Consider the following 24,507-nt stretch of genomic DNA (forward strand, 5'->3'; position numbering starts at 1 on the left):
AGAGAAGGAGGATGAGAGGAGACATGATAGAGGTGTACAAGATATCAAGAGGAATAGACAGAGTGGACAGCCAGTGCCTCTTCCCCAGGGCACCACTGCTCTGTACAAGAGGACATGGCTTTAAGTTAAGGGGAGGGAAGTTCAAGGGGGATATTAGAGGAAGGTTTTTCACTCAGAGAGTGGTTGGTGTGTGGAATGCACTGCCTGAGTCAGTGGTGGAGGCAGACACACTAGTGAAGTTTAAGAGACTACTAGACAAGTATATGGAGGAACTTAAGGTGGGGGGTTACATGTGAGGCAGGGTTTGAGGGTTGGCACAACATTGTGGGCCAAAGGGCCTGTAAAGTGCTGTACTATTCTATGTTCTATGTTAATATCCTGGCCAGGAGGTTTGCTGATGCTACTCAGGAGAGTTCGAGCTAGTATTGCAGGAGGCTGGGAACTAGAGCCCCTGGTCAGTAAGGGAAGAATGAGGCCAAAAGGTAGATGTCAGGAAAAGTACTGAAAGGCAGAATTGAAATAATGGATCGGAGAGTTTGAAGAGTGTTGATGTTAATACTAGGAATATTATGGGTAAGGGTGGTGAACTTAGAGCATAGATCAGTGAATGGAAATACAGCATTGTAGCCATTACTGAAACTTGGTTGAGAGAGGGGCAGGAATGAGTGATGAAAGCACCAGCATTTGAAACTTTAGAAAAGACAGAGGAGGAGGCAAAGGTTGGGGGGGGGGGGTAGAATTGCACTACTAATCAGGGACAATATCACAGCTGCACTCAGAGGAGACATAATGGAGGGGTCAGCCACTGAGTCCATTTGGATGAACTGAGGAAGAGGAAAGGTGCAATCACACTGACGGCATTGCACTACAGACCCCCGATTAGCCACCAGGACATTGAGGAACAGATAAATAACCAGGTTAAGGAAATGTGTGAAAATAAATGGGTTTTTGTCATGGGGGATTACAACTTCCCTAATATAAATTCGGACCTTCTTAGTGCAAGGGGTTCAGATGGGGCAGAATTTGTTAAGTGTATCCAGGAAGGTTTCTTAAATCAAGTTGAGGACAGTCCAACAAGAGAAGGTGCCATACTGGACCTGGTAACACACACAAAATGCTGGAGGAATTCCAGCATCTGCAGATTTTCTCTTGTTTGTGTACTGGAGCTGGTGTTGGGTAATCAGCTTTTCAGTGACCACAACTCGTTAACTTTCAGGATAGCTGCAGATAAGGGTAGGTATATTTCTTGTGGGAGAGTTTTAAATTGGAGTAGGGCAAATTACAAGGGCATTAGGCAGGAACAAAGAAGCATTAATTGAGAACACCTATATGGTGGGATGGCTTTGCCAAATTTTAGAATGTATTATTGGGCAATTAATATTCGATATATTTCTTTTTGGATTCATTTCTCAGACATACGTGACTGTCCTTTATGGGTGGATTTGGGAGAAAAACTTGGTGAAGGGGTATTCTTTGGCCCCTTTACTGGAAGCTCCGCTTCCTTTTTTGCTTTCTAAGATTGGTACTCGAGACCTTAATCCCATTATTAAATATAGATTAAGAATTTGGTTTCAGTTTCATAGATTCTTTGAGTTTAATAATTTTGTTCTTTCTAGTAAAATCCATCTCAATTATTTTTTTAAACCATCAATTTCTGATCAGATCTTTTTAATTTGGAAAACCAAAGGAATAGAAACTTTTTTAGACTTGTTTATGGGGAATTGTTTAATTGGGTACTGATTGTGGATGATCAGTCATGATTACATTGAATGGTGGTACCGGCTCAAAGGGCCAATTGGCCTACTCCTGCACCTATTGTCTATTGTCTTTCACTCAGTTAGTGACAAATTTGGCCTATCTAATGCACACTTTTTTAGATATTTACAAATTAGGAATTTTCTATGTAGTTTACTTCCAAATTTTCCCTCAGCTTATTCACCCAATATAATAGACACTCTTTTTCAGGTTAAACCATTTCAAAAAGGACTGATTGCTATAATTTATAAATGGTTATTGAATTTGCGTATGTTATCTAATGATAAAATTAAAGCTGCATGGGAATTGGAATTTCGAGAGTCACTTCCAGATAATCAATGGGATAAAATTTTTCATTTGGTAAATACTTCATCTATTTGTGCCCATCATTCCTTGATACAGTTCAAGGCAGTGCATCAGACGCATGTGTCAAAGGATAAATTAGCCCATATCTTTTCCAATATTAATCCTATTTGTGACAGATGTAATATTGAGGTGGCTACTTTAACACATATGTTTTGATCTTGTATCAAAATAGATAATTTTTGGAAAGAAGTCTTTAAAACTTTTTCAAAAGTCTTGAACTTGGATCTACCACCGAATTTATTTACAGCAATTTTTGAGATATATATTCCTGGTTCCACTCAATGATTGATAGCTTTTACAACTTTATTGGTTAGGGAGCCATTTTGCTTAAATGGAAGGACTCTAATCCACCTACTGCTCTTCATTGGCTTACCTCCATTATGTCCTGTTTAAGTTTAGAGGAAGTAAGAAGTCAGACTTTTGATACGTCCTTTAAATTTGAGAAAGCTTGGTGACCTTTTATTCAATATTTTCATATACTTTGATTTATGGCTCTTCCAGTTACCTCCTCGAAATGTTGGATTTGATCAGAAAGGTTTTCTTTTTTCTTGCTTTCACTCTCAGTCTGAGTTGCCCAGTCCTTTTCTTTCTCTCTTCTTGTTTTTGTTTTTTTTTTCTTGTTTAGTGGTTTTTTTATGTATATTAAAATTATAAAAGTTTCTATATCTTTTTTCTTCTTTTCAAGGAATGGTAAGAGGAGAATTGATTATCTTATTCTTTATTACATACTATTAGATTAATACTATGTATAATCTTGATAATGTTTACATTAGACCATAGTCCATAAGACAAAGGAGCAGAAGTCAGCCATTCGGCCCATCGAGTCTGCTCTGCCATTTCATCATGAGCTGATCCAATCTCCCTTAGTCCCATTCCCCCGCCTTCTCACTATAACCTTTGATGCCCTGACTACTCAGAAACCCATCAATCTCTGCCTTAAATACACCCAATGACTTGGCCTCCACTGCCACCTGTGGCAACAAATTTTACCTTTATATGAATTGTTATTGATGTAGATATTTGTGATAATTCCCCCCTTGTTTTTATATATATGTACTTTTTTTTTCAATTAATATAACCATATAACAATTACAGCACAGAAACAGGCCATCTCGGCCCTTCTAGTCCGTGCCGAACGCTTACTCTCACCTAGTCCCACCCACCTGCACTCAGCCCATAACCCTCCATTCCTTTCCTGTCTGTCCATATGCCTATCCAATTTTTTTTAATGACAATACCGAACCTGCCTCTACCACTTCTACTGGAAGCTCATTCCACACAGCTACCACTCTCTGAGTAAAGAAATTCCCCCTCGTGTTACCCCTAAACTTTTGCCCCTTAACTCTTAACTCATGTCTTTTTGTTTGAATCTCCCCTACTCTCAATGGAAAAAGCCTATCCACGTCAACTCTATCTATCCCCCTCATAATTTTAAATTCCTCTATCAAGTCCCCCCTCAACCTTCTACACTCCAAAGAATAAATACCTAACTTGTTCAACCTTTCTCTGTAACTTAGGTGCTGAAACCCAGGTAACATTCTAGTAAATCTTCTCTGTACTCTCTCTATTTTGTTGATATCTTTCCTAAAATTTAGTGACCAGAACTGTACACAATACTCCAAATTTGGCCTCACCAATGCCTTGTACAATTTTAACATTACATCCCAACTCCTATACTCAATGCTCTGATTTATAAAGGCCAGCATACCAAAAGCTTTCTTCACCACCCTATCCACATGAGATTCCACCTTCAGGGAACTATGCACCATTATTCCTAGATCACTCTGTTCTACTGCATTCCTCAATGCCCTACCATTTACCATGCATGTCCTGAAAAGATTGATAAAGAAAGAAAGAGAACACCTATTCTTTCGCAAGTCCACATCAGACATGTGGATGATCAATTGCACAGAGTACAGGAAAGGAATGTTCTTGTTAGAAGGATGAAGATGGAAAGATGAGAAAACCTTGCATGTCCAGAGAGGTGATGAATTTAGACAAGAATATAAAGAAAAAACATGTAAGGCTTTGGAAGTCAGGATCAAACAAAACACATGAGTATAAAGAAGACAGAAAAGAACTAAAGAAGTTCTTTTCTAAAGGAAAGCCAGGAGGGGCCATAAATAGTTTTTGACAAGGAGATTCAGGTAAATACCAAGGCACTCTATATATACATCAAGGGTAAAAGGATACCAAGGGAGAGGGTAGGACCATTGATGGATTAAAGGGGAAGCATTAGCTTGGATGCGGGGAATGTGAGTGAGGTACTTAATGAGTACCTTGGTTCAATATTTACTGAGGAAAAGGATAGGGAGGTCCAGGAGATCAGTGCTGAGTGTAAGGCATTTAGAGGTCAAGGAGGAGGAAGTGTTGGGCCTCCTAATGAGTATTAAGGTAGATAAGTCTCCAGGGCCTGATGAGATTTATTCCAGGCTATTGAAGAAGGCAAGGGACGAGATTGTTGTGTCCTTGATCAGTATTTTCATGTCCTCTCTAGCCACAAGCGAGGTCCCAGAGAACTAGCGAGAGGTAATGTTGTACTTCTATGTAAGAAGAGAACAAGGGAAAATCCTGGGAACTTTAGACTGGTGAGTCTCAAACCAGTTGTAGGGACATTGCTGGAGAAAATTCTTAGGGATACAATATATGAGAATTTGGAAACCCATAGTCTAATTAGGGAGAGCCAGCATGGGTTTGTGCATGGCAGGTCATGTCTTACCACTTGGCTGAGATTTTGACAAGGTGACAAGACAGACTGATAAGGGTAGGATTAGTAAGTTTGCAGATGAGACCAAGATTGGTGGAGTTGTGGATAGAGTAGAAGACTGGCAAAGAATACAGCACAATATATATCAGTTGCAGATATGGACTGAGAAATGGCAGATGGAGTCTAACCCAAAGAAACATGAGGTGTTGCTCTTTGAAACAGCAAATGCAAGAAGACAGGCCATTGCTGAGTCATGGCTGAAGGATGGGTGTAGATGAGAGCTGAACGTCCAAGGTTACACGTTGTATCGGAGGGATTGGAAGGTAGCAGAAGGGGTGGCATGACTCTGCTGCTGAAGAATGACATCAAATCAGTAGAAAGATGTGACATAGGATCTGAAGATGTTCAATCGTTGTGGGTTGAAACAGGATCCTGATGGGAGCTATATACTGACCTCCCAAGAGTGGCTAGGTGGATCACAGATCGCAACAGGAAATACAAAGGGCATGTCAAAAGGGCAATGTTGTCATAGCTATGGGAGATTTTAACCTGAAGGTTAATTGGAAAAATCAGGTTGGCAATGGATTTCAACTGACTGTCTAAGTTGAATGCCTAAGAGATGGCAGTTGGAGGAGCAACACCTCATATACCGTCTGGGTAGTCTCCAGCCCCTTGGTATGAACATCGAATTCTCCAACTTCCGGTAATTCCCTCCCTCTCCCTTCCCCCATCCCACTTTCACTCTGTCTCCTCTTCTAGCTGCCTATCACCTCTCTCATGATTCTGCCTTCTTCTACTGCCCATAGTGCTTTCCCCTTATATTCCTTCTTCACCTCTCTTGCTTATCCCCTTCTTGCTTCCCCTCCCCCACTCCTTGATATTTCCTCTGATTGGTTTCCCACCCTCCCCCCACCTTCTTTATAGGGCCCCTGCCCCCTCCTTCTTCAGTTCTGATGAACGGTCTCGGCCCAAAACGTTGACTGCTCATTTCAACGGATGCTGCCCGACCTGCTGAGTTCATCCAGCTTTTTTGTACGTGTTGATTTCACCACAGCATCTGCAGTGTACTTGGTGTTTAGTTTGTCTCTGAGCCTACTAGGGGATCAGTTATACTGGATTGGGTGTTATGTAAATGAACTAGAGGTGATTAGGGAGCTTAAGGTAAAAGAATCCTTAGGAGAGAGTGATCACAATATGATTGAGTTTAACTTGAAATTTGATAGGGAGAAAGTCTGATGTAGCAGTATTTCAATGGAGTAAGGGAAATTACAGTGGTATGAGAGAGGAGTTGGTCAACGGAAATTGGAAGGAGCTGCTGGCAGGGATGTCATCAGAGCAGCAATGGCATGTGTGGGAAAAATGAGGAAGGTGCAGGACAAATGTATTCTGAAAATGAAGAAATACTCAAATGGCAGAAATAGTACAACCATAGCTTACAAGAGAAGTCAAAGCTCATTAAAAGCAAAAGAGAGGGAATACAACAAAACTGAAAGACCTAAAAGTACATAGTCACCTGGCCTAGAGGAACTGCACCCTAGGGTTCTGAAAGAGGTAGCATTAGAGATTCTGGTGGCATTAGAAATGATCTTTCAGAAATCATTGAATGATGCCAAGGACTGGAAAATTGCAAATGTCACTACACTCTTTAAGAAAGGAGGAAGGCAGCAGAAAGGAAATTATAGACCAATTAGCCTGACCTCGGTGGTTGGGAAGATGTTGGAGTCAATTGTTAAGGATGAAGTGATGGAGTACTTGGTGACACAGGACAAGATAGAACAAAGTCAGCATGGTTTCCTTCAGGGAAAATCCTGCCTGATGAACCTGTCGGAATTATTTGAGGAGATTATAAGTAGGATAGATAAAGGGGATGCTATGGATGTTGTATATTTGGACTTTCAGAAGGCTTTTGACAAGGTGTAACACATGAGGCTGCTTACAGGAGAGTTAATAACATTGTTAAAGCATTGGCTGATTGGAAGAAGGTTGCGAGTGGGAATAAAAGGATCCTTGTCTGTTTGGCTGCCAGTGAATGACTAGTGGTGTTCTGCAGGGGTCGATGTTGGGACCACTTCTTTTTATGCTGTATATAAATGATTCAGATGATGAAATAGATGGTTTTATTGCCAAGTTTGCAGATGATATGAAGATTGGTGGAAGAGCAGGTAGTGTTGAGGAAACAGGTAGGCTGCAGAAGGACAGATTAGGAGAATAGGCAAGAAAGTGGCAAATGAAATACAATGTTGGAAAATACATGGTCATGCACTTTGGTAGTAGAAATAAATGTGCGGACTACTTTCTAAACGGGGAGAAAATCCAAAAATCTGAGAAGCAGAGGGACTTGAGAATCCTTGTGCAGAACACACTAAAGGTTAACTTGCAGGTTGAGTCAGTAGTGAGGAAGGCAAATGCAATGTTAGCATTCATTTCAAGATGTCTGGAATACAAGAGCAGGGATGTGGTGCTGAGGCTTTATAAGGCACTGGTGAGGCCGCACCTTGAGTATTGTGAACAGTTTTGGGCCCCTCATCTTAGAAGAGATGTGTTGACATTGGAGAGGGTCCAGAGGAGGTTTACAAGGATGATTCTAGGAATGAAAGGGATTTCATACAAGGAACGTTTGATGGCTCTGGGTCTGTACTCGCTGGAATTCAGAAGGATGAGGGGTGATATCATTGAAACCTTTCGAATGTTGAAAGGCCGAGACAGAGTAGATGTGGAAAGGATGTTTCCCATGGTGGGAGAGTCGAGGACAAGAGGGCACAGGCTTAGGATAGAGGGGTGTACATTCAAAACAGAGATACGGAGAAATTTCTTTAGCCAAAGGGAGGTGAATGTATGGAATTTGTTGCCACGTGTGGCTGCGGAGGCCAGGTTGTTGGGTGTATTTAAGGCAGAGATTGATATGTTCTTGATTGGACTGGGCATCAATGGGGAGAGGGCCAGGAAATGGGATTGAGGAGAAGGAAAAAGGATTGGCCATGGTTAAATTGCGGAATGGATTTGATGGGCCAAGTGGCCTGGTTCTGCTCCTATGTTTATGGTCTTATATTTCAATGTAATTCAATTTAAGTTCAATTGCTATCGACCACACATGAATATGCATGAATACAGCCAAACGAGACAGCATTACCCTAGGGCCAATGTGCAAAATGCAGTCCCAACAGTCACACAGCACAAAGCATACATAGCATGTACAAGATAGCAAGCACATAAAGATATTAGTAACAGCCACACAATTAAAAAAAGTCCAGGCCTGAACGACAATAGAGCTTGTCTCTGCCAAGCAAACACTGGTGGCAACCTGGACGCCTTGCCACACTGCCCCTGGTGGAGTGCACTGGCTCCGTCGCCTCTCTCCTGGTGACTGTAAACAGGCAACACCCCGGCTTGAGGCCTAGACCTCCAGGCACAGGATAGCAAGCACATATAGGATATCAGTAAAATACAACCACGCAATATATATATATGTATATAGGGCAGACCCTGATGCCATGAATACCAAGGACCACAACAGAGCTTGTCTTCTGTCAAGTGAACACTGGGGGGCAGATCCAACTCCATTTCATGTAACTTACTTTAATTGGCTCTTTCCAAGTGCCTAATTAACTCAATCTGTGGCATACCATTAAATCAAATTGTTAAAGAGAGCTGACATTGGATTGGAAGGTGTAGAATCATTGTGGGTAGAGCTAAGAAACTGCAGGGATAAAAGTTGTATACAGACTACCCAAACAGTGGTAAAGATGTGGTCCACTAACACGATGGGAGATAGAAAGTGTATGTCAAATTTACAATAGCTATAGGGAGTTTCAATAGGCAGGTAGATCAGAAGAATCAAGTAGCTGCTGGCTCCAAGAGGGGATGACCATGAGAGCACTTTGTGGTTGAGCCCACTAGGTGATCAGCTATTCACAATTGGATGTTGTTCACTGACCCAAAATTGATTTAGACAGCTTAAGGTAAAGAAAGGCTTAGGAGTAAGTGATCATAATCATGATGTGGAGCAGGAAGGCTGCAAGTGAATGGCTGTTTTCCAGAACAAAGGCAGTTTTTAACTACGGGGTAAAAGAGAGGCAAGACTGCGCAGGCACGTGATGTCAGCCAGCAGAGTGTGAAGGGCTTAAAAAGAAGACCGCCATATCCAGTGGGCAGTGTCAGAGTGGGCAGCAGAGTGATAGGGCTTTGGCTCAACGGGCTTAGGCAGCAACGGGATGAGACAAGGTAGGTTTGCCTGTGTTAATTGCGGAAAGGAAATAGTATGTGTGTGAGACCAGTTTTCTGCGTTCAGTGTCGGATGTGGGAAGTCCTGGAGTCTCCCACCCTCCCGGACAGCCATATCTGCTGTCGACCCGGTGTGTCGAGTTGCAGCTCCTAAGGGACTGCGTTAAGAAACCCTTAGGAGTAAGTGATCATAATATGATAGAATTTACCTTACAATTTGAGAAGGAGAAGATAGTCAGATATATCAGTATAACAATGGTGCAAAGGGAAATACAGAGAGAGGAGCTGACCAAAATTGTTTGGGAGGGAACACTAGCAGGATGACAACAGAGCAGTACTGGCTGTAGTTTCTGAGAGCAGTTCAGAAGGCACAGCATCGATACATTCTAAAGAAGTCAAAGTCAACGTCAAAGCCACAGAGAGGGCATATAGTCGAGCAAAAATTGGTGTGAATTTAGAGAATTGGAAAGTACCAACAGATGGCAACCAAAAAGTCACTAAGGAGGAAAAGATGGAATAAAGGTAAGCTAGCCAGTAATATTAAAGAAGATATCAAAAGTTTCTTCAGTTATATAAAATGTAAAAGAGAGGTGAGAGTAGATATTGGATCACTGGAAAATGATGCTGGATAGCTAGCAAAGGGGCACAAGGAAATAGAGGATGAAATGCGTATTTTGCATCGGTCTTCACAGTGGAAGACACTAGCTGTATGCCAGAAGTTTGTGAGTGTCGGGGGGCAGAAGGGTGTGAAGTTTCCATTACTAGGGAAGAAGGTGTTTGAGAAACTGAAAGGTCTGAAGGTAGATCCACCCCAGAGTTCTGAAGGAGGTGGCTGAAGGGATTGTGGAGGCATTAGTATGATCTTTCAAGGATTCTGGGATGGTTCTGGAGGAATGGAAAATTGCAAATGTCATTCCATTCTTCAAGAAGGGAATGAGGCAGAAGAAAGGAAATGACAGTTAGCCAATGGTTGGGAAGATGTTCCAGTCGATTGTTAAGGATGTGGTTGTGGGGTACTTTGAGGTATGTGATAAAATGGGTGACGTCACTGTGGTTTCCTCAAGGAAAAACCTGGCCTGCCAAATCTGTTGGAATTCTTTGAAGAAATAGCAAGCAGGATTAACAAAGGAGAATTGGTGGATGTTATGTACTTGGATTTTCAGGCGGCCTTTGACAAGGTGCCACACATGCGGCTGTTTAACAAGAGCCCATGGTATTACAGGAACGATGTTAGCATGGATAGAACATAGGTTAATTGGCAAGAGGAAAAGAGTAAGGATAAAAGGGCAACACACTCAAAATGCTGGTGGAACACAGCAGGCCAGGCAGCATCTATAGGGAGAAGCGCTGTTGACACTGCTTCTCCCTATAGATGCTGCCTGGACTGCTGTGTTCCACCAGCATTTTGTGTGTGTTGTTGTTTGAATTTCCAGCATCTGCAGATTTCCTCGTGTGCTTTTTCTGGTTAGATGCTGATGACTAATGGTGTTCTACAGATGTCTATTTTGGGACCATTTCTTTTTGTTATCCATTAATGATTTGGATGAAGGCTTTGTGGCCAAATTTGTGGATGATTTGAGGAAGCAGAGAGGCTACAGAAGGACTTTGGCAGAATAGGAGAATGGTAGATGGAATACAGTGTTGGGACATATATCGTCATGCACTTTGGTGTAAGAAATAAAAGCGTAGACTATTTTCTAGATGGAGAGAAAATTCAAAAAATTAAGGTGCAAAGGGACTCAGCAGTCCTTGTGTAGGACTCCCTAAAAGTTAATTTTCAGGTTATGTTGCTGATGAAGAAGGCAAATGCAATATTGGCATTCATTCTGTGAGCACTAGAGTATAAAAGAAAGGATGTATCCCTCATAATTTTGTCTACCTCTGTCAAACTCCCCTCAATCTATGTTTTCGGGAATAAAGTTCTAACCTATTCAATCTTTCCTTATAATTCAGATTCTCAAGTTCCGACTCTTTCAATCTTATTTACATCTTTCCTGTATGTAGGTGACCAAACTGTGCACAATACTCCAAATTAGGCCTCACCAATGTCTTATACAACTTCAACAGACTATGTAACAGTTTCTTCCCCCAAGCTATCAAACTCCTCAATACCCAAAGCCTGGACTGCCACCTTGCCCTTTTGTCCTGTTTATTATTTATTGTAATGCCTGCACTGATTTTGTGCACTTTATGCAGTCCTGTGTAGGTCTGTAGTCTAGTGTAGCTTTCTCTGTGTTGTTTTTTTTACGTAGTTCAGTCTAGTTTTTGTACTGTGTCATGTAACACCATGGTCCTGAAAAACGTTGTCTCATTTTTACTATGCACTGTACCAGCAGTTATTGTTGAAATGACAATAAAAGTGACTTGACTTGAACATAACGTCCCATCTCCTGTACAGTTCTTTGATTTATGAAGGCCAATGTGCCAAAAGCATATTGTGCTGTCACTTTCAATGAATTATGGACCTGTATTCCCAGATCCCTTTATTTATATCAAACACCTCATCCTCAATAATCTGTCAGGGTCTATGAAGTTGATGCCCCTTTTCTTCACTTCCATAGACTCCCGAGTAAATAGAGATGCAAAAAAATGATTGGCTTCTCACACGAATTACCATTCTGATCTTCCAGTGGACTAATTTTGTCCCTTGCAAATCCTTTTACTCTCAACATCTGTAGAATCCCTTACAGTTCTCCTTCACCTTGTCTGTGAAAGCAACTTCTTCTTTTCTTTCCTGATTTCTTTCATAAATGTTCTCTTGCATTTCTTGTATTCCAAATGCATCTCATTTGTTCCTACCTGCCTATACTTGCTGTGCACATCCTTTTTACTCTTAACGAGAGGCAATGATCATGTGGACAGTCAGAGGCTTTTCCCTAGGGCTGAAATGGTTGCCACAAGAGGACACAGGTTTAAGGTGCTGGGGAGTAGGTACAGAGGAGGTGTCAGGGGTAAGATTTTTACTCAGAGAGTGGTGAGTGTGTGGAATGGGCTGCCAGCAACGGTGGTGGAGGCGGATACAATAGGGTCTTTTAAGAGACTTTTAGATAGGTACATGGAGCTTAGTAAAATAGAGGGCTATGGGTAAGCCTAGTAATTTCTAAGGTAGGGACATGTTCGGCACAACATTGTGGGCCGAAGAGCCTGTATTGTGCTGTAGGTTTTCTATTTTTCTATGTATATTTCTAATAATGGCCTCAATATCTCTTGAAAGCCAAGGTTCACTACACTTATTATCTTTATCTTTTATTCCGGCAGACACATACAAAGTTTGTTCCCTCAGAATTTCGCTTTTGAAGGCCTCCCATTACCAAGTACACCATTGCCAGAAAACAGCCTGTCTCAATCTACACTTGCCAGATCATATCTGAAACAAACAAAACTGGCTTTTCTCCAACTTAGAATCTCAACTGGCAGACCAGACCTATCTTTTTGAACATTTACTTTGAAATTAATGGCTCTGTGATTACTGGATGCAGTGTTCCCCTACACAAACTTCTGAAAACATTTGACAAACTCTATCCCATCTAATCCTTTGACAGTTTGAGAGTCCCAGTCAATATGTGGAATGTTAAAATCACCTGTTACAACGACCTTATGTTTCTTGCAATTTCTCTGCAAATTTTTTGCTCTAAATCCCGCAGACTGTTGGGTGGTCTGTAATATAGCCCTATTAATGTGTTCATACATTTCTTATTTCTCAGTTCCAACTATACTGCTTCGTTAGTCGAGTTCTCCAGTCTGTCCTGATGGAGCACTGCCACGACACTTTCCCTGACTAGTAACACCACCTCTCTTCCTTTAATTCCACCCACTCTGTCATGTCTAAAACAATGGAACCCTGCAGTATTGAGCTCCAGTCCTGCCCCTCCTGCAACCAAGTCTCACTCAGGGCTACAATATCATACTTCCAGATCGTGATCCATGCAGCTCAGGACAGTCGTCACACAGTGCTCAACTTTCTGATTCCTGATTTTGTCTGAGGTCTTACCAACATCTGTCTCCAGAACCTCTCCACTCACTGTTCTGGCTCTCAAGTTCCTGCAATTCCCATCCCCCTGCAACTCTAAACCTCACTGTGCAGCATTAAAAAATCTTCCTGCAATTTTCTAGTCCTCAGAATCTATTGATCCTTGAAAAATCAGTATTAATGCCTCCACAATCTCTTCAGCAACTCTTTCTGAACTTTGGGGTGTCATCCATATAGATTAGGTGACTTATCTACCTTCAAACATTTCAGTTCCCTAAGCACGTTCTTAGTATCAGCAATACCACTCACTTCTGTCCCTTGACACTCTCATATTTGTGACATTCTGTTAGTCTTCCACAGTGAAGACTGACACAAAATACTTATTAAGTTCCTCCATTTCTTTGTCTCCCATTACTTGCCCCCCTGTGTCATTTTCCAGTAGTCTGATATCCACTCTCATTTCTCTTTTACTCATATATCTGGGGGAAAAAACCTTTTTGTATCCTCTTTTATATTATAACCGTATAACAATTACAGCACAGAAACAGGCCATCTCGGCCCTTCTAGTCTGTACCGAACGCTTACTCTCACCTAGTTCCACTGACCCACACTCAGCCCATAACCCTCCATTCCTGTCCTGTCCACATATCTATCCAATTTTACTTTAAGTGACAATATCGAACCTGCCTCTACCACTTCTACTGGAAGCTCGTTTCACACAGCTGCCACTCTCTGAGTAAAGAAATTCCCCCTCGTGTTACCCTTAAACTCTTGCCCCCTAACTCTCAAATCATGTCCTCTTGTTTGAATCTCCCCTACTCTCAATGGAAAAAGCCTATCCACATCAACTCTATCTATCCCCCTCATAATTTTAAATACCTCTATCAAGTCCCCCCTCAACTTTCTACGGTCCAAAGAATAAATACCTAATTTGTTCAACCTTTCTCTGTAACTTAGATGCTGAAACCCAGGTAACATGCTAGTAAATCTTCTCTGTACTCTCTCTATTTTGTTGACATCTTTCCTATAATTCGGTGACCAGAACTGTACACAATACTCCAAATTTGGCCTCACCAATGCCTTGTACAATTTTAACATTACATCCCAACTCCTATACTCAATGCTCTGATTTATAAAGGCCAGCATACCAAATGCTTTCTTCACCACCCTATCCACATGAGATTCCACCTTCAGGGAACTATGCACCATTATTCCTAGATCACTCTGTTCTACTGCATTCTTCAATGCCCTACCATTTACCATGTATGTCCTATTTTGATTATTCCTACCAAAATGTAGCACCTCACACTTATCAGCATTAAACTCCATCTGCCATCTTTCAGCCCACTCTTCTAACTGGCCTAAATCTCTCTGCAAGCTTTGAAAATCTACTTCATTATCCAGAACGCCACCTATCTTAGTATCATCTGCATACTTACTAATCTAATTTACCACTCCATCATCCAGATCATTAATGTAGATGACAAACAACATTGGACCCAGTACAGATCCCTGAGGTACACTACTAGTCTCCGGCCTCCAAACTGACAAACAGTTATTCACCACTACTCTCTGGCATCTCCCATCCAGCCACTGTTGAATCCATTTTACTACTTCAATATTAATACCTAATGATTGAACCTTCCTAACTAACCTTCCATGTGGAACCTTGTCAAAGGCCTTACTGAAGTCCATATAGACAACATCCACAGCTTTACCCCCATCAACTTTCTTAGTAACCTCTTCAAAAAATTCAATAAGATTTGTCAAACGTGACCTTTCACGCACAAATCCATGTTTATTGTTCCTAATCAGACTCTGTCTATCCAGATAATTATATATACCATCTCAAAGAATACTTTCCATTAATTTACGCACCACTGACGTCAAACTGACAGGCCTATAATTGCTAGGTTTACTCTTAGAACCCTTTTTAAACAATGGAACCACATGAGCAATACACCAATCCTCCGGCACCATCCCCATTTCTAATGACATTTGAAATACTTCAACAGTACGTGCACTTGCAACTCTGTTGTCAGACAGAGTGGTCAGCAGCACTGGGGCTCCACAGGGGACTGTCCTGTCTCCCTTTCTCTTCAGCATCTACACCTCGGGCTTCAACTACAACACAGAGTCTTGCCATCTTCAGAAGTTTTCTGATGACTCTGCCATAGTTGGTGGATGCATCAGCAAGGGAGATGAGGCTGAGTACAGGGCTACGGTGGGAAACTTTGTCACATGGTGCGAGCAGAATCATCTGCAGCTTGATGTGAAAAAGACTAAAGAGCTGGTGGTGGACCTGAGGAGGGCTAAGGCACCGGTGACCCCTGTTTCCATCCAAGGGGTCAGTGTGGACGTAGTGGAGGATTACAAATACCTAGGGATACAAATGTTCAATAAACTGGACTGGTCAAAGAACACTGATGCTGTCTACAAGAAGGGTCAGAGCCATCTCTATTTCCTGAGGAGACTGAGGTCTTTTAACATCTGCCGGATGATGCTGAGGATGTTCTACGAGTCTGTGGTGGCCAGTGCTATCATGTTTGCTGTTGTGTGCTGGGGCAGCAGGCTGAGGGTAGCAGACACCAACAGAATCAACAAACTCATTTGTAAGGCCAGTAATGTTGTGGGGGTGGAACTGGACTCTCTGATGGTGGTGTCTGAAAAGAGGATGCTGTCCAAGTTGCATGTCATCTTGGACAATGACTCCCATCCACTCCATAATGTACTGGTTAGGCACAGGAGTACATTCAGCCAGAGACTCATTCCACCGAGATGTAACACTGAGCGTCATAGGAAGTCATTCCTACCTGTGGCCATCAAACTTTACAACTCCTCCCTCGGAGTGTCAGACACCCTGAGCCAATAGGCTGGTCCTGGACTTATTTCCACTTGGCATGATTAACTTATTATTATTTAATTATTTATGGTTTTAGATTGCTATATTTCTTCACTATTCTTGGTTGGTGCAGCTGTAGCAAAACCCAATTTCCCTCGGGATCAATAAAGTATGTCTGTCTGTCTGTATTTCTGTCAGAGCCCCTGCTATTTCTACACTAACTTCCCTCAAGGTCCTAGGGAATATCCTGTCAGGACCTGGAGATTTATCCACTTTTATATTCCTTAAAAGCGGCAGTACTTCCTCCTCTTTAATCGTCATAGTTTCCATAACTTCCCTACTTGTTTCCCTTACCTTACACAATTCAATATCCTTCTCCTTAGTGAATACCGTAGAAAAGAAATTGTTCAAAATCTCCCCCATCTCTTGTGGCTCCACACATAGCTGTCCACTCTGATTCTCTAAGGGACCAATTATTGGCCAGTTTACACTATACGACCACAAGATCTATAAGCAGAATTAGGCCATTTGGCCCATCAAGTCTGCCTTGCCATTTCATCAGGGGTGATCCATTTTTCATCTTAGCCTGAATTTCCTTTCTCCTGTATCACCTCATGCCCTGACCAACCAAATTCTATCAACCTCTGCCTTAAATATGTATATGTATACATACTTGGCCTCTATAGTTGCCTGTGCCAATGAATTCCACTGATTTACCACTCTCTGGCTAAAAAAATTCTTCATCATCTTTGTACTTAAAGTATGTCCCTCTATTCTGAGGCTGCGTCCTCTGGTCCTGGAATCTCCCTCAAAAGGAAACACATCCAGTCTATCAAAACCTTTCACCATTCAATCCGTTTCAATTCAGTTATCCCTCATTCCTCTGAATTCTGGTAAATATAGATGTAGAGCCATCAAACACTCTTGATATGACAAGCTATTCAACTCTGGAATAATTTGTATGAACATCCTTTGAACCCTCTCCAGTGTCACAATATCCTTTCTAAGATAAGGGGCACAAAACTACTCACAATATTCCAAGTGAAGCCTAAACAGTGCTTCATAAAGCCTTTCCGTCATATTTCATTGTTCCATCAAAAGGTGAGAAGATTGATGAGGGCAGGGTGGTAGACATTGTCTACAGGTTTAGCAAGGCCTTGTGCAAGGCCCCATGTAGTCCACAGACCATGGGGTCTGAGAAGCTTGGTCACATGGGATCCAAGTGAGCTAATCAAGTGAACATAAAATCGCTTTGGTAGGGATGATAGAGGGTTCAGACCAGAGGGCTGCCACAGGGATCATTGCTGGGCCTGCTACTCATCATTTATGCTAACAACTTGGATGAGGATAGAGGTGGAAAGGTCAGTTACGTTTGCAGATGACACTGAAATGCTGGAATAGTGCAGAGTGGAGAAGGTTATCCATTACAGAAGGACCTGGATTAACTGGGCCAGTGGAAGAACTAATGGCAGATGGAGTTTAATGTAGATAAATGCAAGCTGTTGCATTTTGATAGCATAAGCCAGGGCAGGAAATGCTAGGACTCTGGGGAGTATTGTAGAGCAAAGACACCTGAAGATGCAGCTAGAAAATTCCTTGAAAGTGGAGATATAGGTAGGGATGATGATGCTTGCTTTCACTGGTCAAAATACTGGGAGCAAGAGATAGGGCAGAACAAGGTGTTGATAGGCCACGCTTGCAATATCATGTGCAGTTCTGGTCACTCTGCAACAGGACGGATGTCATTAAAATGGAGAGCATCTAAAAGTGATGCATGGAGATGTCACCAGGGCTGGAGATATTGTTTTTTAAGTAGAATTTTTTACCTTGCAGTGTAGAAGGCTGAAGGGTGACCTTGGAGGTTTATAGAATCATGAGGTGCATAGATGACCTAAACAAGAGAAAATCTGCAGATGTTGGAAGTCAAAGCAACACACATAAAATGCTGGAGGAACTCAGTAAACAGTTCTGATGAAGGATCTTGGCCCAAAACATCTACTGTTCACTCTTTTCCATGGATGCTACCTGGCCTGTTGAGTTCCTCCAGCATTTTGAGTGAGGTGCATAGATAAGATGGATGGTCACGATCTTTTTCCCAGGAGAGAAGAGCCTAAAACCAGAGGGCACAGGTTTAATGTGAGAAAGGACAGAATTAAAAGGGACCCGAGTGGAAACTTTTTCCACAGAGTATGGTGAAAGGGGTGGGTACAATTACAATGTTATTTAGAGTTACAGTGTGGAACAGGCCCTTCAAACTTCACGAGCTGCGTTGCCCAGCTCTACCTATTTAACCCCAGCCTAATCACAGGGCAATTTGCTACTAACCAGTAAGTCGTTGGACTGTTGTGTGGGGGGGGGGGGGGGTGGGGGGAAGAACCGGAGCACCTGGAGGAGACCCATGCATTCATGGGGAGGACATACAAACTCCATACAGATAGTGCTGGAATTGAACTTCGAACTCTGATGTCCCAAACTGTAATAGCATTGCACCCCATGGTTACTGCAAAATGTTTAAAAGACACTTGGAAGACACAAGGATTGTAAAGGTGTAGGTGAACATGTGCAAATGGGCCTATTTGGGATGGGCAATTTAGTAGGTATGGATGAGTTAAATAGAGGTGCTGTACTGTTCTGACTACTCCTGGTGTGGCCCTGTACAGTATTAAAACCACTTCAACTCAGTTACAGAGAGCGTCTCACCTTAGAAGGCTCAGTGCAGTTTCCAAGAACCCTGTAACAGAAACAGAGAATATCTTTACTTGCACTGCACATCAACATTCAATGTTGGTAAAAATACACCTTTCAGTCATTCCCCTCTCCCTCAGTCAAATTGAGACTCCTCTGCTTATTCCTCACAACACACACCCTCCCTCTCTTTGACTTCCTGTTGCAGTTTCCCTCTCACTCTCCCATCTGTCTGCCTCTCCCTCTCCCTTTCTCACACATCTTGCATCTCTCATCTTTCTGTCTGCCACAATTGTCTGTTCTGCCCAGCACCTTCAGTCCCTCCAACTCCCTTCTCTGCATCAATCTCTCTCTCTCACTCTCTCATTGGGTCTCTCTCTCTCTCTCTCTCTCTGTCTCTCTCTCTCTCTCTCTCTCTCTCTCTCACACAGTGGGTCTCTCTCTCTCTCTCTCTCTCTCTCTCTCACAGTGGGTCTCTCTCTCTCTCTCTCTCTCTCTCTCTCTCTCTCTCTCACAGTGGGTCTCTCTCTCTCTCTCTCTCTCTCTCTCTCTCTCTCTCTCCCTCTCTCTCCCTCTCCCTCTCCCTCTCCCTCTCTCACACATCTTGCATCTCTCATCTTTCTGTCTGCCACAATTGTCTGTTCTGCCCAGCACCTTCAGTCCCTCCAACTCCTCTCCCTCTCCCCCTCCCTCCTTGTCTTGCTCTCTTCCATTCATCTTTCCCTCCACAGCTCTCCCACTCTTTCTCTCCCTTTCCCTTCCTCACAGCCATCTCCCTTTCACTCTCCCTGCCTGCCCACTTCCTCTTCTAATGAGCTCCACTGTTGCTGCCTGATGCACCATCAATAACTCACGCCGAGACTTAGGAGGTGAGATATCGGCTTTTATTGACTGAAGGACAACACTACATCCTGGGGAAAATGAGGGAGAGCAGCAGGCCACAGTCGCCTTTATACAGGGGTCTGTGGGAGGAGCCACAGGGGTAGTCAGCAGGGTCTTGGGAGGAGCCACAGGAGCAGTCAGACAGGTATATCTAGTTCACCACACTGCCGCTGTGTTCACTCCGTGAGATCCATGTCTACCCTTCAGCTGACACTGAATACACCACACGTCCTGGGCAGTTCTTCTTACCACTGAGGGGTCTTTCTTAATGCCCTGTATTCGGGCCTTTGGTGGCTTCATTAGGTTGGCGGTAGGGTTGGGAATGAGGAGCAGGGCGAGGAGGGGAGTTATGAGTTAGTGAGATATACAAATCAAGTCCTCACTTGTCGAAGAAGTCCAGCGCTTTCGTGAAGTACTGATGCACTGTTAAGCCCCCAAGTTTGCCGTGTTTATCCCACTCATGTTTCCTATTGAGAGAGAGAAAAAGGTCAGCGATGTTGTAACACACAGTTTGTTACAGGTGTTGCAGGACCAGAAGCGTGGCTGAAAGTACGGATCACAGGGAAGATGGGGTCTATGTGTAAACAAGACATGCATATTTATAAGCCATACACAGGGAACAGTGTGAACATAGACTGGGCACAGGGAACACACATACCACATCAACTCCAATCCAACTGCTGCTCCACATGGTCTACGTAGTCTGAGAGGAGCTGCCGTTGCACACATTTCCTGCAGATATAACCATCAGAGACACAACACCATTTTCCGATCTCCCACATTTTACAGGAGGAGCAGAGCATCCACTGACTGCCATTACTACCTTAGTAAACCAGTGGAATTGATAAAATTCCTGCTGCTCACACTCCTGACCAATGCTCACACTTCCACCTCAAAGTAGGCCTGCTCTAAAGTGCCACTCTGATAGAGGGACTGTCCTTTCATCTTCTGCTCAACCTGTCATCAAGAAAACTAACAAATACTTACCCGAAACAGACTTTTCAAACTCCCTCCTACTGAGATTTTTTTCCCATTTCTGACAAAAGACGTGTCATTTCTCTATCCACAGATGCTGTCTGACCTGCTGAGCTTTCCAGCATTTTGGACTTCAGTACTGGGCATGAGTTATAGACTGGAATCTATTGGAAGCGTTTGCTTGTTTAGAATTAACAGAAACGTGGCTGTGAGTGGCAGGCTGGAATGTTGTCTGAAGGTTTAGTCAGGCCAATGGACAGCTTGTGATAGTCAGATGGGCTGAATGGCATAACCCTGCCCTTATTTCCTCTGTTATGTGAAATAAATCCTTGGTTCAATGCTGATTCTGCTGAAGTCTGAATCTGTACATTAATTGAAGATATTTGGGTTGAGTACAGAAGGCCATTTATCAAGTACGTACCAGAATCCCGTATTATTTTCGCCAGATAGTTGTGGCCAAACTTGTTCCATGTTGTCTACGAGATCCTGAAAATAAATTGACAGTTTGAGTAAGGACTCGAGTGAAATACCAACTGAAAGTCAAAGAAAGGGAAGAACGGATGTCCAAAGCTGAGTTACAACCTGGAATATGATTAATTGGGTCAGGGGTGAATATACTCATCATGGTCCTCTGTTCAGTTATATGTTAAATGTTGATTATATCTGCACTGCCTCTGACAACATGCTCCAGATATTTACCCCCCTCTGTGTAACTAAGCACTTACTCCTCCGAGCCCCTTCAAAATGCCGTCCTCTCAACTTAACCCAATAGAGCATGGCGAAAAACAACACAGAACTGGTCCCTCAGCCAACGATGAGCATGTCAACAATGATGCCAATCCAACTAATCCATCTGTCTGCACACGGGCTGTGTCCCTCCAAGCCGTGTCCATCAAAATACCTCTTAAATATTATTGTTTCTGCCTCCATCAGCTCCCATGCTAGCACATCCCAGGCACCCCGGTCTCAGTGCAGATCTCCTTTAAAGTCCCCCCTCACCATAATGCTAAGTCCTCCAGTATTTGATATGTCCACATTCTTACTGTCTATCTGCACCTTCCATAATTTCAGATTTTCCTTCAGCCTTTGATGTTCAACGATTGAAGTGTGTTAGCATAGAATGGGAAGATCTTATTGCAAAAGGTTTAGATTGGGCAGAATTTATTAGACTGTATAAGGACAGGTTGGACAAGAATTGTTTTCTCTAGATTGGCAAAGGCTAAGGGGAGGCCTCAGAGAAGCTTGTAAAATAATAAAAGGCATAGATAGACTGGACAGCTTCTCTAAAACAAGGTCTGAATTTTTTACTATTACAGGGCATTCATTTAAGGTGAGAAGGGTCAAGTTCAAATAAGATGTGCTGGGCAAGTTATAAAACATACACAGAACATATTGGGTGGCTGGAATGTGCTACTAGGGTGGTGGTGGAGGCAAATATGATCGAGCTGTTTAAGAGGCTGTCATTTAGGCACATGAGCATGCAGAGAATAGAGGGTTATAGACATTGTGTAGCCAGAAGGGATTAGTGTTTATTGGGTATTTAATTACTAGTTAATAAGTTGACACAACATTGTGGGCTGTAGAGCCTCTTCCTGTGCTGTACTGATAAAACATTTGACAGTAGAGCATAGAATGTTGTGCAAACTTTTTAAGTTAATCCAAGATCAATCTAACTCTACCCACTCACATAACCACCAATTTTTCTTTCACCTATGTGCTTATCTAAGTTTCTTAAATGTCCCAAATGTATCTGCCTCTACAACACCCCTGGCGCCTCACATGCACCTATCATACTGTGAAAAAAAAAACTACCTCTGACCACCCCCCGCCCCATACTTCTGTTCAATCACTTTAAAGTTATACTCTTTTGTATTAGCCATTTCCATAACTGGGAAAAATCCTGGCAACCCACTCTATCTATGTCTCTTACTATCTTGTACACCTCTATCAAGTCATTCTCCTTTGCTTCAAAGAAAAAAGCCCCAGCTCTCTCAACATCTCCTAATCAGACATGCTCTTAAATCCAGACACCATCCTGGGAAATCTCCGCTGCTCCCTCTGTAAAGTGGCAGATGTGGGTTGAATTGTGACATAAGTGAAGCTTGGACAGGTAAATAGATGAGAGGAGTATGACAGAAAATGGTCCTGGTGCAGGCAGATACAACCAGGCAGGCACTGACTAGATGGGTCGAAGGGCCTGTTTCTGCATTGTGCTCTCTATGACTCTGGGAGCTCCTAGGCCTGGTGAAAGGTGCAATTACAACATTTAAGACATTCAGACAAGGACATGGATTGGAAAGGTTTAGTGGGACATGGGCCAAACACTGACAAATGGGACTGGCTGACGTTGGCAACATGGTTGGCATGGACAAGTGGGTTTGAAGTCAGTGCTGTACATCTCTATGACTCTTATTACTAAGTGAACGATTCCCAGTGACCCAGGGGTTTATGCACAGAATCACAGAGAGCTGTGACTGAGTTCAAAGTTGCTGTGTTAAATGGGCCAGTGACCAGGACTCAGGACTCATCCTGATGTTGTGTGATTTGAATAATCCACCTGGCCTGTTGACAGTAACCTGTGTGATAGTGTGCTGCGGCCAGTCCTAAAACCCGAGATTCTGTGTATCATCGCTGATCGTATGTACTGACCTCTATTTCAGTCACGCTGAAATCGTCCTCGTTCTTTGTGTCAGACTTAGGGGGCCTGGAAGATAAAAGGATAGGGTGAGGTGCTGATTCTGAGCTGAAGAGTTCCTGCACTTTACTGGCATTCACTTACAGGGACAACACTTCGTGTTCTGTCTCAAGTCTCAGGGATGAGGGGCTCAGTTGTCACTACAAAGCTCCCACACAGTTCAGAGCAATGGGGGCAGCTGGATACAGGGATCTAGTTTGTCGGGTGGGTTTTGAAGGATAGAAGCAGGGAAGTCTTGCTCCAACTCTACATCTTCAATGAGGTCACACCCAGAATCTTGGTTTCTCTAGTTAAAGAGGAACGTGTCTGTATGGAAAAAGTTCATGGGTTGATTGGGGTTGACACATGAAGTTGAGCTGTTGGGCCTGTACTCACTCGAGTTTATACATAAGAGAGGTGATTTTATTGACCAAAGTTCTGAGCATGACAAACAGGTGATGTTGAGTGGACTCTTCCCCTTTGGGGGAAATCCAGCAGCAGGGACACTTTTTGGACTAAGGGCCGGCTGTTTAAGATGGAGATAAGATAAGATGGAATCTTTGCTCAGGTACAGGCTGAGCAGCTGGAGAAACAGCTGTTATTCTGGTATTGATATCCAGGTTTAGTAAAGCCCATTCTCCACAGCATGGCCCAACACTGCTACTGATTCACCCCAGCACCCCTGAACCTTTGCTCAAGTCCTTCTGCGTGAGGAGACAGTTACCACCAGCCGTGGATGGTCCAGTAATTATGGTCACAAGCAGGGCTGCTCCATTCTCTAACCTGGAAAGACAAGGAAGGAAACGTCACTGAGAAGAAGTGGATGAACACCAAGGCCAGGCAGTTCATCACAGAAACAGGTCTGGTGGCCATTCTAGTTCATGCCAACCTGGTCTGCCTAGTCCTTCCATACCCCTCCTATCCATGTACTTATCTAAACTTCTCTTAAATGTTACAATTGAACTTCCATCTACCACTTCCGGTGGCTGTTCATTCCCACTTGCACCACCCTCTGAGTGAAGAAATTAATTCTCAGATTTCTGCTAAATATTTCACCTTTCACCTAAACCTAAGTGGTGTATCCAGTGTTCAGGAAGGAGTGCAATAGCGTCCGGTATGTTGCAGTTCTATAAAAGTCTGGTGTGACTGTACTCAGTAAGACCTTTAGTAAAGCTTTTGACAAGGTTCCTCATGGTAGGCTGATCCAGAAGGTTAAGATGCACAGGGACGTGTTAGTTTGGATTGGGAATTGGTTTGCCCATAGCAATTACAGGTTAATGATGGAGGCTGTTATTCTGCTGGAGGTCCTGACCAGTGGAATTCCAGATTCCAACAGAGTCCCAGCAGAGGCACAACCCTCCGCATTATCGAAGATACCTTCAAGAGGCAATGCCTGAAGAAGACAGCATCCATCACCAATGATCTTCACC

General features: G+C 43.0%; 1 protein-coding gene across 3 annotated transcripts in view; it reads right to left on the minus strand.

Annotated features, from left to right (window-relative positions):
- Window positions 1–24,507, minus strand: part of LOC140728691 (uncharacterized) — a 265,890-nt gene that overhangs the window by 86,758 nt on the left and 154,625 nt on the right. For all 3 annotated transcript variants that reach the window (XM_073047654.1, XM_073047653.1, XM_073047652.1), the window contains exons 4-8: window positions 23,802–23,860; window positions 23,053–23,107; window positions 20,825–20,889; window positions 19,812–19,895; window positions 18,562–18,592 (exon numbers count right to left, since the gene is read on the minus strand). In XM_073047654.1, coding sequence (XP_072903755.1) covers window positions 18,562–18,592; window positions 19,812–19,895; window positions 20,825–20,889; window positions 23,053–23,107; window positions 23,802–23,860 — 294 coding nt within the window. The remainder of the gene's footprint in view (window positions 1–18,561; window positions 18,593–19,811; window positions 19,896–20,824; window positions 20,890–23,052; window positions 23,108–23,801; window positions 23,861–24,507) is intronic.

This window comes from Hemitrygon akajei, chromosome 6 (assembly GCF_048418815.1).
Source record: "Hemitrygon akajei chromosome 6, sHemAka1.3, whole genome shotgun sequence".
In the NCBI taxonomy this organism is placed as follows: Eukaryota; Metazoa; Chordata; class Chondrichthyes; order Myliobatiformes; family Dasyatidae; genus Hemitrygon; species Hemitrygon akajei.